Source organism: Rhyacophila brunnea, unplaced genomic scaffold (assembly GCF_057557595.1).
Source record: "Rhyacophila brunnea isolate RB1 unplaced genomic scaffold, BYU_Rbru_1.0 scaffold_16, whole genome shotgun sequence".
NCBI classification, from domain to species: Eukaryota; Metazoa; Arthropoda; class Insecta; order Trichoptera; family Rhyacophilidae; genus Rhyacophila; species Rhyacophila brunnea.
Genome location: NW_028232816.1, coordinates 31,024,126 through 31,042,493, shown reverse-complemented (window position 1 = coordinate 31,042,493; position 18,368 = coordinate 31,024,126). Strand labels below are relative to the sequence as shown.

General features: G+C 32.2%; 1 protein-coding gene across 1 annotated transcript; it reads right to left on the bottom strand.

Annotated features, from left to right (window-relative positions):
* Positions 1–13,165: 13,165 nt before the first annotated feature.
* Positions 13,166–16,695, bottom strand: LOC147074636 (uncharacterized). Its single transcript, XM_085943994.1, has 3 exons — positions 16,483–16,695; positions 14,768–14,937; positions 13,166–13,559 (listed from the first exon to the last, which is right to left on the bottom strand). The coding sequence occupies exons 1-3, from the start codon at positions 16,693–16,695 to the stop codon at positions 13,166–13,168; spliced, it is 777 nt and encodes a 258-aa protein (XP_085800120.1).
* Between the last annotated feature and the right edge of the window lie 1,673 nt (positions 16,696–18,368).

The window sequence follows — 18,368 nt, the reverse complement described above, 5'->3', positions numbered from 1 at the left end:
CGCCATCTTTAGATTAATAAAGCCTCAACATAACTTTTTGCACAAGCAACGAGTGGTCGACTTTTCAGCTGTCAAAATCAGATCCCAGATTGCTTGACATATTGATTCGCCCTTTCTCGTTTCAAATTAAATAATGAAAAATTCTCAAATCAAATATATTAACTATCTATTATAAATAATATACATTCCTGTTATTCATCAGCTATCAAAATCAGACTAGTCCTTCACGCAAAAACCGGTGGTAATATCGATTTACAAAAAATATGTAGCATTGATCTATGCATTACATTTGTAGAAAGTGTATTAATGCTAGTGTATTATTTATCATTTAACTCATCTATCTAAATCAAACCATTCCCTGAGTCAAGGCTTACTTTGCTCGTCACTTTCAATTATTAATAGCACAGAACCACTAAATCAGATGAACTCCAAGGTCTCCAAGGTACGTTAAAACAATCTGAAAGAATACTCCAACAAATGAACACGACAGACGCGTCAGTATGCGCACTCTATAGAGTATAGACAGGTCATCCATAGACAACGGGAGGGGCGAAAAGTAGGATCAGTCATGTAATGTATCGGCTTTCTTCTTCAGTGGGCAATGAGCGACCGCATCGTCTGATTCATGGAACAGCGCCGCCACTTCTTGCATAAGCTGTAATATTAATTGTATTCGTTCCTTCATTAGCTGCCCTTTATAATGTGCCGCCGATATGCATGACCAGTGTTGCCAACTACTGTCATTGATAAAAACATGCCAGACTAGGTATGAAAACAAGCTATTTGGCAGAAAAAAACGCTAGATTTTGTGGAAAATGCAAAAAAATCACACCATATTTTCCCAGAAACTCATTTCAAAATTGACAAAAAATATTTAATTATTCTAACTACCTACCATAATACGTAATACTTAGGTAATACCATACAGTGGAATCCTCGATAATCGTCAATCCGATGCCACATGCCTAAGCACACATTAATATATAATAACTGATACCATTATAACAATATAACGCCAATAATGCTCAAGTACCGACCTACCTTAATTAAATATATGAATAAATAAACTAAGTATATAGCCTATTTTCAGTATATTTAAAGCTGTTGTTAGTATAACAAAACTACAATAAAAACGCCATAAGCTAGATGTGTTTTTTGCAAGCTAGATGCCTATCAAAAATGCAAGATCTGGCAAGAAAAACGCTAAGTTGGCAACGCTGTGCGTGCCCTGTCTGCCCTACGGTACGTCACTGTATATATCATAATCATGGCCCTCACATCCTGAAGCGGGCCCCTTTATCTATCGCTAAGGGTAAAGTCGGTGTGACGCTTTACAGTAGTGTTTTCTAAATGGTGTATTCAGTAAAATTAGGGTCTATTTTTAATACATCCATTTGAATCATGGAGTTGCCGAGTATTGACACACAATAAAAAAATGTATCACACAACCATTATATTTGAATATAATAACACTATTGAAGTAAAATAGCGCCGCAGGCGACTTTTTTCACTATTAAGACAAATTTGTGATGTGTGTTTATCTCACATATCTGGTCGACTCGAAACGCCATGCCCCCAAGCTAGAGCCCTGTCAGCCCCCCCCCCTTGTGGGGGCCATGATCATAATCATGTTACTGAAAATAATAACAACAGGATTATTTTGAAGAATGTCTTTTTAAAGGCGGATGGATTATTAAGTGATTATCTATAAAAATCGGTGTGAAAATTACAAAAATCGGATAGGTGCGTGGAAAATCGATTTGGTAATCCATGAAAAAATTATTAAATATATCTACTATTCATGTTTTTACAATATCGTATTATTATTAAGTATGCAGTTTGTTGTCAGTGTTTGAACGTTTCAAGGAAAACAAAAAAAAATGTAATTTATTGCCATTTGCTTAATTACTTAATTAGACAAGTCCCAATTAAGACAATAAATCAAACGCTTAAAGGTGAGGATACGTATATTATTTATATAATTAAAAAAACAAGGTGATTTTTTCACAAACGATTTTGTTAATATTTCATAATATTGGTTTATTCATGTAGGTAGCATATTAATATACTGCATCAGTGGCAAAGACTCCATACTAGGCAATTATTTAGAGCCTACTTTCATAAGAAAAATATATTTTATTTGTCTTTTAACGTATTTAAACAATAACTACATTATTTTATATTCAACAACATTCGGTAGGTATACTTCTTTAGTATTTTTTTTTGTTTTTTTATGTCATGTTGTGAACACATTAAATTTGTATTTTTTCATGTTGTCAGTACATATGTAAAATAAATAAATTTGAATTTAATTTTTTTTTGTCTCAATATTCCTGCATTTTCTTCACCTCAACAGACTATCGGCGTCATAGACGGCGGGTAAATACCATAAAAAAGGTGTATTTTACCCGCACCTCACCTCACCACTCCATCGTTGCTATTTGACTACTTTACGTACTTATTATTTATTGTTTCAAGTGCATTATTAGCAGGAAGTTGTATTTAATTATTTGTATTAATTGTATGTAGGTATTTTGAGATATCGAGATGAAACTATAATATTGAATTCGTGCGACAAGTAGTAGAGATACCTACAAGCTTTGTAGTTTTCATTAATATTGGTCAAGTAGTTTTTGAGTTATAATGGAATAAAAAAAATAGCTAGTCGGATAAAAATAAAAATCAAAAAGTTAGTGAACGAGGTAGATCACGGTTTTCCAAAGTAGACAGAATAGAGATCTGCAAAGGGGGCAGCATTACTGGCCACAAGGGTAGAATATATAAATTATTATGAAAAAAATAATTTAATTGTTTATTATAGAGGAATTAATATCACATTACATTATAATATTACCTAATGTTCGATCCAAAGAGGATAATATTAGGTAGTGTATTAACAGATTTTTGTTTATACACAAGGTAGCCACTTGCTTTACTATTAGGTTTATAATTAATACTCCGGGTCCAAACACATTTCATTATTTTGAAAAATCTGCCAGACGCGGGAATCACGTCATGAAATATTATGAAGTCTAACAATATATTATTAACAAATCGATAGCACAACACTTGGCTTATTCTTTTAGTTAGTTATTTTATTATTTTTGAAATTACTGATTTGATTACTAATAATAGTCTAATACAAATAAAAACGTTTAATATTAATATTTCCATGATTGCTACATAGACACGTCATAATAATTATGACGTTGTTATTATAACTGGCTCTTATAACATAGCGTATACTATTGAACAATGTTTTGAAAGGGTCATCTCCACTGAGTTTTTATCACCTCTTCAACAAGGTCAGTAGTGCTTAGTGACCAACAAACACTTTAAAAACATAATAATAATATTCATGTTGTTATTATGAAATATTTTAAAATAAAGTAATATACTTCCGGAAGTCCGGGACGGCTGGGCGAAGGCTTTTGATGATGCCAAGGTTTGATTGAAAGATGTAGCGCCAGCGAAGACAACCAATACGCATAATATATAATATATAATTAAAATAAAAAATATCGACTTATATCTCGACTAATCACTCCTCGCCACTGATCTCTATATAGAATGAGGTTTTCTTCAATATCATTGGATCAATAAAAAAATACGTAGGTAAATGTTAAATTATTTGGCTGCGCTTTTCATAGAGGACTTTAAAGTTAATGGCCCTACCTAACCACACCCGTCCCGCACCACATCCGGTCTTAATCGGGCGTATCACGGGACCCTACGTTTGGATGTGAAGCATCATTTTTTAATAACTAGGAATATCTCAGGAGCAGTTACCCAATTACTGAGGTCTCTCAAGTGAGCTTTGACTGAGTTTACCGATTGACATAATTAATAAAAAATGCCATGGGTGAGAAAATCACGAAATAAACGTATTAATGGTATGGGTACATAATTATAAAACAAAGCTAAAAAATACGGATATACAAAAACTAGATAACTATGTGAAGAGATCTTCACGTCCGTAATATACATATAAGACACCACAAATTTCTTAAAATCTATAAAATTGGCCTTTTCGGCGATCAGGTTAGACCAGGGGGGGGCAAACTGCGGCCCGCCAGGTATTTTTTGTGGCCCGCCATCATTGTACTTCTGATTACGAATAACTTTTTTATATTTTTTTTAAAAATATTGACAATTGATTAAAATTTGAAGAATTTGTTGTTTCGTAAATGTATTACCTCAATACGTCTTCCTTGCGCCTCGTCTCACACTATGTAACAACTATTTTCTACGTTGAAGATTGTGACACATTTAAATACTTTTAACTCCGCGTTTTAAGGAAAAAAAAATATATGCACATGATATGGTAAAAAGTTTGAATGGATTTCAATTAAAACTCAAGTTATTCCTTCGACAAATATCGAATAACGACGTGGACCACTTTCCATCTTTGAAGTTGCTGAATATATCAGAATATAGATTTGAAGAATATGGTAAAATTATTAAAGCTCTGAATGACGATTTTTCACAAAGATTTGGTGACTTCCGAAAAATTGAGACAAGTTCAGCAATAGTACGCGATCCATTTTCAATATATATTGATAGTGTACCGACAGAGCTACAACTTGAGATTTTTGATCTGCAGTGTGACACTGATTTAAGAAAATTGCATCGTTGTGAAGAAATCTCCAAACTTTACAATGCCCTTAATTCAGACAAATTCGACCAACTTAAAGATTATGCAAGAAAAATGTTCGTTATTTTTGGATCAACCTACATTTTTGATCATGAACCTCGATAACAATTCTTTACGATCAAATATCTCCGATGCCCATTTACAAGCAGTTTTGAGAATATGAACTACAAAATTAACACCTGAATTTAAAAAAATGTTTTTTTTTCGTGATAATAAATAGTGTAGGTATATCTAAAAATGATATTTTACTTGCGGCCCACCGCTCATTTTGAATTCTTGAATTTGGCCCTCCATCCAAAAAGTTTGCCTCCCCCTGGGTTAGACGGCCCGATGGCCCCGCCCCAATAGCCTTGAGAATTTTTCGGAGCACATTCTGGGACATTCCCAGAGGATGTGGCTTGCATCCTGTTGTTCTCCGCCACATGCACTTCATACCCGAACTAGTAATATGCTTGATTCAGACCGAGAATGGTGCGGGGCGGTTGGTCTGTCGGGGTCTTTGTTTGTGCTTATCTAACATTTTACTGTAACGATACTTTATTCTGAGTCTAGGACGATTTGGCGCCGGACAACTGGATGCCACGCAATTCGAAATTAAATAGACGTTAGGTACTTATAGGTACTTAAAAAATATGTAATATTATTATTTATATTTAAATTATTATATTATGATTTAATAGTTAGTGAGAATTTAACGTAAACACGTAAATAATGATTTAATCGTGCAAGGGGGAGACGCATGCCAGCAGAGAACCTAGCGGAAATATACGAAGCTTGCAATTTGAGATTTTTTTTTGATAATTTACAATTTCAACTGTATTATTTAATAAATATGTATCCGAAAACATAATATAACATAAATAAAAAGGATTTCAAGCTATACACATTTTTTTTTTTTTTTAAATATATATAAAAAATATTAAAACGATGAATTAGTCAAAAATCTACACCACATAAAATCTAAAACTTAATAAACTAAATTTTAATAATAAATATGGCCATAAAATATAATGTAATAATAAGATTTGACCCTGCAACGAATTCACATTTTATTACATTTTGTTACAATTGCCAGTTTATCTTTAAATTAAAAAAAAAAAAAAAATCTTTTTAGTGTTTTCAAATACATATTTATTAATTACTACAGTTGAAATTGTAAATTATCAAAAAAAATCTCAAATTGCAAGCTTCGTATTTTTCCGTTAGGTGCCTCTTTTCGGGTCTGATAGTATAAGCATCCCCCTTAAGTTCCAACGACGAAAGGGTTTTTTATTTTATATAAAGCCTTAGGCATGGTAATTCTCAATCCACAATAAATAAAACATTATGTTCAGAATAAAATAAATTAAAACTACTAAGTAGTAGATATAAACTGATTAAAATTCCTCGTCTATGTTCTATACACGTGTCTATGACAGTGCGGCGTCCAATTGTCCTGGCGTCCAGTTGTCCCATTCCCCTTTATTCGTCGGATTGATTAATTCTTAAATTTCTAAAATATTTCCCATTATTCTAAGGAACACCACAATATATTACAATATTCACATATAATTTAATTAATAAATATTTTACCAGTGCGTAATGCAATTGACATCAATCTATTTTTATTTGTTTTTTTTTATCTATAATCAACTTGCTTGTAGTTCAGGCTTCATTGTTAGAAAATGTAAAATTATATAGAAGATTGTCATATTTTATGATATATCATTTTTTGTCGATACATTGTACCTACTAGCGACATCTCAAAATCGTCCGCACAAGTATTTTAATAAATTTCTAATAAGTCGCTATCATTCGGCGATAGATTAATATTGTATAATATAAAAATACATAAAATTCTTTGTATTATAATAATAGTTGAGCAAATTATTCCTCAATAATATCTTTATATCGTTTTAAACTAAATGATTCGTCATATTGCTAAATAATTGACTAAACTTAAAAAAATAATCAGAGAAGGTTTTTAATGAGGCATTAAATTATTACTTTCAACCTACTTTATTAAAATAATATTTACAATTTAATAAGTCTTTACAATTAGTAGTTATTTCATTTCTTTAGCGTAAATCAGAGGTTGAATATGAATTAAATTATCCATATTTAATCAAAGCTTACTAACTCCACTTTACAAACAAAAACATTACTTATTAATTTACCGGATTTCACCATTTAAAAAAATATATATATGTGCTAATTAAGGGGGATGCTTATACTATCAGAGGCGAAAAGAGGCACCTAACGGAAAAATACGAAGCTTGCAATTTGAGTTTTTTTTTGATAATTTACAATTTCAACTGTACTAATTAATAAATATGTATCTGAAAACATTAAAACGATTTTTTATTTTTTTTTTAAATTTAAAGATAAACTGGGAATTGTAAAAAAATGTGAATTCGTTGCAGGGTCAAATCTTAATATTACATTATATTTTATGGCCATATTTATTATTAAAATTTAGTTTATTAAGTTTTAGATTTTTTGTCATTTAGATTGTTGACTAATTCATCGTTTTAATATTTTTTTATATATATTTTGAAAAACATCGATTTTTATAAAAATATAAATGTGTATAACTTGAAATCCTTTTTATTTGCAACGAATTTACATTTTATTACATTTTTTTACAATTGTAAGTTTATCTTTAAGTTTAAAAAAAAATAAAAAATCTTTTTAATGTTTTCGGATACATATTTATTAATTAATACAGTTGAAATTGTAGGATTATCAAAAAAAAATCTGAAAATTGCAAGCTTCGTATATTTCCGCTAGGTTCTCTGCTGGCATGCGTCTCCCCCTTAATACAGACGGCGATATTTTTGAGAATTCTTGTTTGTTATGTATTTGGACTCAACTATATTATTTTGTTTATTCATTACTGGTAAACTGACTGTAAAATGCAAGATAAGCGAATAATCAGTCCAATTCCGAAGTTAATATGGAAAACATTTGACTGTCATCTATAAGTAGAGTTCGGAATATCTAACGAAATACATAGTTAATATTATATGGCTATCATAATATAATATATACCGGCCATATTAATGGCTGGTACGGTTCAAGGTGTTTTCCATTTTCATGTATTGAGTGAAATTCTGGACATTACGACGCAAAAAAAAGAAATCCTCGACATATGCAAGATCCGCTGCTGGTGACTATCGCTAAAGTTATTCTGTATGGAACTTTAGTTATAAATAATAATAATTTTACTTTGATGAGTTTTAGATTTAAATTAGCTTTTACGATTTGATAATTGAAGCGCTTAGTTTCAAATCCTCGAAAACGGTCTTTGAAAATTTTTAAGTTAGATATGTATTTAGATAGACATTTTGGTTACCTACATGGTGGCCAAAGATTGAACTTTAAAACACGCCAAAAACCATCAATACGTATGATCAAAAATTAGGGAAATTTCAAAACTCGCTAAAATGGCATGGTGTGCTTTTCAAGTACCCCTAAAATTGATAAGCCAAAATACTCTTTAGAACGTGCGAATTAAATAATAAATACATAAAGTTTACAGATTTAATCAATGACATTATTAATGGACAACGCACTCAATACAGTAGCTAGCAAGTAAATTCGCGCATAGCGACATTTGCACACGTAGGGGTAGACGTCACGCAATTTCCATTATGCTATATCACGCATCGGGAATTTATAGCAATATCACCTTTATTGTAATGGCGTTAGAACAGTGTTTCTAGTGTCAATGTGCATTTGAGCGAACCCGTTCGAACCGAACCATTCTGCAGACCCGACAAAAAGCATCGGGAATTTATAGCAATATCACCTTTATTGTAATGGCGTTAGAACAGATTATGCCATTCGGCAGACCCGACAAAAAAGTGAGTGTAATTTTTTTTCTAGATGCTTCCTCCATATTAATGTCATTGGATTTAATAGATGTGAGTTTTTCTCATTTTTATCAAGACTCCCTAAAATCGTTTTAGGGGATTTTGAAACAAGGCGCTTCAATTTTTGTTTTTGTACGTAGTTAATCTTTGGATTGTATCTCTAAGCCACGTTTTAAACTATATACATATTATATTAAGGCTACATTTCAGCTGGGGCACGGTCTAAAACGATCGGGACTACGCGATGCGAAGATTGTGCAAACGACGCGTGCAGAACAAAATATAATTTGTCATAAAAATCCAACATGCGTCCATTTAATGTTATGTTTATTGTTCTATTAGTAACAATAATAATACATCCATTGACATGTTTTCTTTTTCAAGTAAATGGGTAATCTTTTTAGTCATCTTTACACAATTTAATAATTAATTCCCCCATCAAAACAAATTGACGTGTTCACAACTCGACTTTTGCTCTCCGATTGCCAGCGAGTCCGAAATTTCATCGCATCTATAGTTGAAAATTATTTGCCGTTTCACTGAAGTATGCTCTTAATACATCTCGCTCAAAATGGAAGATTTTACAAAAACGTAAACATATTTATCTAATTTCACGTATTTTCTATAAAAATAAGTGTGTTATATTGTTTGATATATGGCTTAGTTAAATGTTGTAAAACTATCCAGTGGAGTGGAGTGGAGAGTCGATTCAAACAAACCTTCGAACGAACATACATTTTATCATTTTTTTTTTAAATTATAAGTTTATAATAATATATTACACTCGAATCCTCAGTTATAACATCTCGGTACATCGTTAGGCAGTTCAATAATATAATCAATCTTATCAGTACATCCGTATCCGTGATTATAACATTACTTTGTTATTTTTATCATTTATTTATTTATTCGTCTAACGTTAAATGAACCCTCACCTCAAAACATCCAAGCAACTACGACTTTATCACCACACCCACTCATCATCCCCACGTCATGTTAATAAAGTATTAGCTTTCATTATTTTCTTTGGTATTTAGCAATTGATATTTTAAAACTAATATGATATTGCAATGTTTCATGGTATGAGTTCTTGTCAGCTTATTAAGAAGGTGTGTAATGAATTTCACACCGCGTATTATTGTTATAACAACAATACTTGTATATTATTAGTTGACGAAAAAAAGTGTGAATAGATTTTTTTGACTAATTTTATTATGATAAATGTACTCAGTTAAGTATATGCAGTTACTTCAAATTCCACTTTAAATAGATACTCACTTAAATAATTGCATCACAAGCGAGATATGAGGCTGTGTACAAATTTTCAGTCGTCAAGAAGTAGTTAACCACGAATTTGTCTAGGGCGTAAACGATTCTCAGCTATCATGAGCTATGAATGAAAATGTTGTATATAATTTTAGTCTTTCATTATTTTTATAGGATACTAGCTGAAGTACCCGGCTTCGCACAGGGTCGCTTCGTGGTTATATTTATCTTAGATATTTAAAAAATAATAAGAGGTAATTATTTTTTTAATATTAAAATATTTGTGTAATACAGTATGGCAATATGAAAATAATTCTAATAGAAGTAAAGGTCAAACAAAAGAACACTTAATTAAAATCGAATACAAAATATGAAAACGTAATTAATGTTATTAATATGTAGTAAAAAAAAAATCAAAATTGGATGGAACAAACAAACAACAAACTTTAAATTTTATATAATACTAATTTAGAAACCTTTTCAGGTGTGCGCACAACAACTGGCAAAAGTTTCATCGCAATCGGATGAATGGTATAGGAACGCATACGAACAGAAGAAGAAGAATATTGTTGTACTAATTCAGAAACCTTTGCGGGTGTCACCACAACAACTGACGAAGGTTTCATCGCAATCGGATAAATGGTATAGGGACCATACAAATAAAAGAATATAGAATGAAGAAAAAGAAGAAGAAGATGGTTGTACTAATTCAGAAACCTTTGTAGGTGTTACCACAACAACTGACGAAGGTTTCATCGCAATCGGATGAATGGTATAGGAACCATACGAATAAAAGAAAATAGAATAAAGAAGAAGAAGAAGACGATGATTTTTTCTAATTCAGAAACCTTCGCGGGTGTGCATACAACCACTTACCGAAATTTAATTGCAATCAGATGAATGATATAGGAACGCATACGGGACAGACAGACAGACAGACAGACATTCATTTTTATATATAAGATATAGCCTTTACTCTTTGCGCAAGTGCAAGCAATAAGTTGACAAAGTTTTATCGCAATCGGATGAACGGTATGGCAGCGCATAAAATATGAACAAACAAACAAACAAACAAATATTGGTTTTTATATATTAGATAATTTAATTAAAAAAGTAATATAGCAAACATAAATTATTACTAAAAACATATCATTGGGTTTATGGATAGATCTATTTTAATTAATACAACTCATTCAATCGATTTTCACAAATACAATTTGATTTATATTCTTGTAGTAATTTTATTCAACTAACGCAGAAAGTTACTTGCCCATTTTTCCACAAGTATTTATTATGACGGCCTAGTAACCTAAAATACTGGTTCAGACTTGCGCAATTTTCCGCTACATTTGTGAAAATCTATCAAAATTCTCATATATCACTTTTAGAGTCACAAGATCTGTGCAATATTATCATACACACTTTATGAATTGGATTATTATGGGTTTCTACAGAGTGGAGGGATAGTAACACCTATCGACATAAAATAGTGCTAATGATCTCAGTCGATAATGAAGTAGTTGTCGCAAAAACAGTGACATAAACTGACTTTTACCGAACTAAATAGATTATACGGAGTAGTCGATATCAAACCTTTCAATCAAGCAGTTCATAAATAATCTCTCAATTGAATACACATAAAAAAGTAATAGGAATAATAATAAAGAATATACATAAATTTTCTGTTGAATCATATAACTTGACAATTCTATGTATTAATAATTTAGGACAAATAAGGCAATTGTCAACAAATCATTTTTTTGTTATTTTGCAACAAACGAAAATGTCATCATTCAAAAAAGAAATGTCATTTTGATTTCCATGGTAACGCACGTATATATTAATAATTTAGTTGCTAGGACCTTAGCAACCAATAATAGTGGATTCGATTACGGATTTCTTCCGAAATAAACTTTTTATATAAAACAGAATTAACTGAAAATGAATTCAGTTCTACTTAAAGATGGCTAAAAGTATTAAAAGAATGCATTGGCATCGTCTTCTGACATATTCTAAAAGTTTCAAATGTCTAGCTAGTCGGGAAGTTAGTTAAAAATCGATTGCAAGATTTGTACTGGATAAACAACGACCGGACAAACAAGAATACGAGCTAAGAAAAACGTGGTAAAATACCAAAATAATATACTACTCGTATCATGTAATATTAAAATAGACAATAAAAATAGTTTTTAAAATATGTATCTGAATAAAAAGAAACATAGTAGTTGGACATATGACCAAATTAATATATAATTAAAATAACGAAAAACTACATGAAAATTTTTGCCAGACTCGGGATTCGAACCCAAAAACGTGATTCATCCGTCGCGGTGTTCATTAGTGCGTATGCAAAAATATTGCGCAAGTATGCTCACAAATGACGTATGTAGACGACTTATAAAGATGCGACGTAATTTCACTTATTTTGTATGGATATGTTCTTTTTTCCTTCTCTTTCGCATATGAAGAAACATTATTATTATTATCTCTACAATATTATTAATCCCAGTACTAAACATAGAATGACTAGACAGTTTTTGTGGGTTAGTGCTTTTCTTCCTGTATTGATATGCCCAGTATGCGTGTTTATTTTGTATGCCCCTGGTTTTATTTTTTGTGCATTTATAAGATATTTCAATTGCTAATAAATTCCTCCGATATTTTAAAACCAAGGTTATAGGTATAGCATTGCATCTGTAAGTCAAATTGTCTTAATTAAGTACCTTTTCTTGTGTATGAAATTTGAATTGTACTTAAATAAATATATTTAAATAATTAATAATTGAAATTTTAATGGATTTAAGTTTTGTACCATTCCATTTGAGTCGTTTTTTGCGACTCGGGTTTCGCCTTTCGGCATCTTCAGGCACTATCGACACTCACCAAAAGGTGACAACGAATAAAGTTACCAATAATCAATGCAATAAAGCCAGGGCTCGAAATGGACCGGAGCGCCGTCCCGGTTCATAAAATCCCCAAAACTATCGCTCCGTCTCGTGGAATAAATTATTTGATCGTCTGAGTTAGATAAGTCATATAACAAAAATCGAACACACTTATTTTTATAAAATACATATAAAATTAAATAATTATGTTAATATTTTCGTAAAATTATCAAGCGCTCCGGTTCGTAAAATTTTCCATTTCGAGCGCTGAATAAAGTAGGTAAAAACTTTATCACATACTCAGGTCTGTTGGTTCCCATCTGCGGGCAGTCCCAGAGGACGTGTTCAGCGTCTTAATGGTCGTGCCCTCATTTGCACTCCGGCCCGTGTTCTATAAAACAAAAATCGTGTAGCTTCGCTCCGAAGTCACCATGGCCTGCCAGGAACTGGCTTATACGTCAACCATAATTTCAGTGGCCTACCTACCTGGTTTTTATAGAATATTGTTACTTATACATTAACCAATTACAAAATCCTGTAGGTTTAAATCCTATTTTTTGTACAAGATTTTCCGAAGCCGTATTCCCGATGGCAACGAAGCATACAAGATCGTCTCCATCTAGGGCTATCTGTTTCGCCAGAGACTTCAGAAGCAGTTCTGAATATCCGTTTCTTCTGTGTCCCTTTATGGTGTGTGAGATAGCGAGGCCGTTGTACTCAAATTGTAGGACCCAAGAAATTAAGGAGTTGTCTGTTTTGATGTAGAGACCATGCGCATGGTTTAACCTGACAAGGCTTGTGAGGTAATCTACGGAATTTTCAAAACGGTGCGGCCAAAGTGCGTTGATTTCTGGCACATCTTGAGGTCTAAGTTGGGCTATGTAGACGTTTTCAGGGCATCTGAGAAAGAAAAGATGAATGCATGAAATTAATAATATGTACATTTCTCAGTATTAAATTATTGAATAATATTATGCTAAAATCATGGGATATCAGAATTAACTTTTACATGGTTTTGATGTGAAATAAATTCTTGCATCTAAGGAAATAGCTGGGTTTTAATCAAGTCAGTAGTTTAAACATGATAAACTCCATTTAAGGCTATACTTCAGCTGAGGCATGGTCTAAAAATCTCGTTACTAGGCGATGCGCAGATTGTGCAAATGACGCGAGCCGAACGAAATATAATTGGTCATAAAAATTTAACATGCGTCCATTTAATGTTATGTTATTGTTATATTAGTAATAATAATTGTATATTCATTGACATGTTTTCTTTTTCAAGTACGTATGTAACGTTTTTTAGTCATCTTTACACGATTTAAGAATATATTCCTCCGACGCCATCACAAAACAAATTGACGTGATCACACATCGACTATCGGTTTCCGGTTGGCGACGAGTGAAAAATTTCGCCCCACCTACTGTTGAAAATTATTTGCCGTTTCACTTATGTATGCTCTTAAGTATACACCATATTAATATAATTAATAATACCTAACCCTTTGTTGCCCAGTGGTTTCACTGAGAAACCACTCGCTATTAAATTCTTGTGCTATCATTGCCATCTAGTTGTGAGTAGACACATTTTTTTATAATAACAAACTGTACAATCGTCTATGTATTAAAAATAAATTTCATGATCTAAAAACCGTTACAATCTGTTAGAACTGATTTATGCTTAACTGATTGTACCGAAGTTAGATATTTTGAGTGCTGTCACATGAAGAGATTTCATGCAAAATTACACTATTTTTAAAACATCAAAATAATGTCTGATGAGTCTTTCTAAGTATTCTTTATATCATTATGTAATCGAATATGAACTATATATAATTCATTATACAATTAGTTGCTGTTTTCTAAGTGTTAAATATATGTTTTTTTGTTCTAGTGGTTAAAACGTATAACCACTCTAAAAACTACGTATTTTTTTTTTATTTATAATAAATACATGTAATTATAAAACCGTTTTTAATTTTGGTTTATTTGAAAAATTTAAGGTCTTGGGCCGCAAAGGGCTAAAGAAAATCGCTTACTTGATATCAAAGGCAATCGCTTTTTGTCTTGGCATTTCATAGAATCGGCACACTAAATTCTGGACTAACTTATGTCCCAAAGCCTCCATTATGCCCAAGTACCAAGCGGTTAACTCGGCAGGAACGTACACGTCCGCTTTTTCGTCCCAGTCGATGATTTTTGTCGTTAAAAGGGCGTATTTCAATTTATCCAGTTGGCTAGTCGGGTTGTAAATCGTGAGAAAGATTGTCATGTTGCCCTGTAAATAAGGCAGAAAGTTATATAGCCTATGTAGCAGTGAAAAAGGGTGGAGGTAGGCTTTTAAGATCAGCCATAAATGTGTCGCTAGATTTCAAAATCAGCCAAGTCCATTTTTCACTTTTTTGTGAATTGCTGAAGAACTACTACGTTATAACATGTCTGTATTATCGGAATGTGGAACTTATTAATTTTAAATATTCTGTACTTGAAATAATATAAACTTTCACCCTTGTGACTGTGTACTTAGAAAACAAAAAGCTGTTTTTCTCCTATTCATCTATTATGGACTTGGCCAATTTTGAAATCTAGCGACACAAATAGTGCACACTAAACTGTTTGTTAGTCGTACGTATTTGTATTCATTGAAATAAGACTACAATTTACATACGATGTTGGTTAGTTATTATAATTCAATTAAACCCTGCAAAACGATAAAAGATAATAATTAATAGTAAAAAAATACTCATCCATCTATACCTAAAACATCAAAAATTATGCAATTAAATCATACTTATTTGATATTTTATGGATATAATAATATTTGTTATCTATTATAGTTTGGTTAGGCAGGGCTTAATGAATTATTAAAAAAAAAGAACCAACAATATGTTTAATACGCATTCTTAATCCAACGAAAACAAATAAGTACGAATGAAAAAGTATGCACAATTTTATCGTATCGCCCAAAATATACCAAAACTATTATGGTTTGGTTTAGGCAGTGTTTAATTGATTTTTAAAAACTAACCAACAACATTTAGAAATTGTAGTATTAGTTCTATAAAAACAAATACGTAGGTATGACTAGCAAAGTTTAATGTGAACTATTTATGGCGAATCTTAACAGCCTATCTCCACCCATCGCTAATGCTATGTAGTTTTCCTGATTTCACCCGAAACTTCTTCATATTAATTTTATTGATATTTTTTCACCATTGATTCATTTCATGCCCAGGCCCAGGCGCCCAGCACAGGCTCTAGCCTTTCACGCAGGGGGGCCGAGTTCGATTCTCTTTAAAGTAACCATATATTTATGTGATTTTCTCAAAGCCTGTTTGTGATTGTTTCTCTTCTTTTACTAAATACACTACTGTTATTGGTCCTTATGGCCTGTTGTAGTGTAAAAAATCCTGATGAAGGTGGTGTACCTAGGCGATGCGCGGATTGCGGGTCGCGGGTGCAAATGACGCATGCCAAACGAAATATAATTTGTCATATAATTCCAAAATGTCCATTTAATGTTCTGTTTATTGTTCTATTAGTAACAATAATAATGTATTCATATACATGTTATCTTTTTAAAGTAAATGGGTAACGTTTTTAGTCATCTTTACACGATTTAAGAATTAAAACCCCCGTCGCCATCACAAAACAAATTGACGTGTTCCCAGCTCTACGTTCTCTCTCCGAATGGCAGCGAGTCCAAAATTTCGTCGCGCTTATAGTTGAAAATTATTTGCCGTTTCACTGATGTATCGCCTTAAATTTAACTTCAATAGTAACATTTTGTTCACAACTGTTAATAAATATTAAATTTTCTTACAGTTTTTCCAAAAGCCACTATTCCACTATTAGCGTCTCCTTCCGGGCAACATATATGAAAAATATTTGCGTTTGGTTCCTTCTTCATCCACCTAAGACGATTCTTAATCCAGTTGTACATTGCAGCACTCCGAGGCCAGTCTTTCATGAACAGGGTCTGCAATCTTGGCCATTCTTTTAGATCTATCTCCACCAAAGAATCCTTACAATCCATGTTATTCACACAATAATATTTACACAGATGACATTAATTTCTGAATTATAAATTTCGCTAATTCATAGAGAAATTATATAATCTAAAATATTATTGTGATAACCTTTTCTGCGTTGCCAACTTAGCATTTTTATTGCTAGTTCTAGCATTATTTAATACGCATCTAGCTTGAAAAATACCCATATCCCGAAACGGGCCCTCAGCCTAGGATATTTGGCAGACTCCCATAACTATCGCTAAGGTTACAGGCATGGCCCCCACAAGGGGGGCTGACAGGGCTCTAGCCTAGGGGGCCGGTCAGAGGGGGGGGGTCGGCCGAATAAAAGAGGTAAACACACATCTTAATTTTGCTCTTATAAGTAGTAAAAAAGTCGCCTGCGGCGCTATTTTATTTCAATTAAAAAATATATGGTTGTGCGATGCAATTTTTGGTTGTTGTGTGTTAAAAAATTTGCACTGAATTTTATTTGACCTCGAAAACCATTTAGAAAATGTCACTGTAGGGCATCAGACTGCTTTTAACCTTAGAGATAGGTAGGAAGGCCCGCCAATGATCCTGGCTTGGGTGCCCGCTTTAGGATGCGGGAGCCATGGTTACGGGGCAGCATTTTCCAAATGATTCAATACAATTTATTTATTAATATATTGTGGACATTACAAATTATAAGTTTAAGACGTTCACAACATGGCATGAACCATTATTATAAATCAGAAAAAAAGTAACACAAATAGATCATCATATGAACATATAAAAGCAGTGAAAATACAATTATACATCTATAGAAGTTCAAAGAAGTACACCGATTTTGCTAAGGAGACCCTATTTTAAGAAATTATAAAATAGCGTCCACGTAAACTCACCCTCACGCAAGTGGAGTATATCAGCACCAGAAGGAATTTGGTTGAATATAGTTATCGCCCTCCCAATTGGTATTACCAGTGGCAGGTTGGTTCTGCACCTTGGGGGAATAAACAACTGCTGCTCTCTCTATCTACTGATGGTATTCCGCGTATCCCCAGAGTTCTGCATTTTTGTATTAACCATTATATACATCCACGTAAATTATTGATTAGTCTGCACTCGGCTTCATACAAAACACTGATTGCGACTCCTTTGTGTGGTAGTCAAGTAACATACGACCCCTCGTCATAGTACTAAAAATAATTATAAAGTAAAATGTCCACATCATCATATCACATCCACCATATACTTTTAAGGGCCCACATGCTCAGCGTGGGTCAAAATGGAGCATTTATGGTATTTTCAGAGCATAGCCCTGGACATTCCTTAAACGTTGTAGATAATCTATTTATATCATTTTGAAGCCTTATTATCCTTTATATTTATTTTGAATATTAAAATTTGATGACTGCATAAAGTATTTTTATTACGTAAGATAGTATTCTTTTAAACCTCTCGCTCTAATGTTTTAGAATATAGTCATATTTCAGTACATCCATGCGCAGTGGTGTTAAGATTTTTTAGATTTATTAATTTTAATCGCATTTACAAAACCATTAGTAAAATTAATGTTAACATTTTATTATAGTGACATATTTACGATAAAAAATTATATTTTATATTCTTTGTGATCCCAAATTTGACAAGAATTAGGCATTTTATTAATCAAAAAATGCGCACGATTAACACATTTGAAGATAATTCTAAAGAT

Coding starts and splice junctions, on each gene's coding strand:
- LOC147074636 (XM_085943994.1), bottom strand. CDS start 16,695: ATGGATTGTAAGGATTCTTTGGTGGAGATAGATCTAAAAGAATGGCCA. Junction 14,938..16,482: donor TAGTGGCTTTTGGAAAAACT/GTAAGAAAATTT, acceptor CCTTATTTACAG/GGCAACATGACAATCTTTCT. Junction 13,560..14,767: donor ATGGAGGCTTTGGGACATAA/GTTAGTCCAGAA, acceptor TTTCTTTCTCAG/ATGCCCTGAAAACGTCTACA.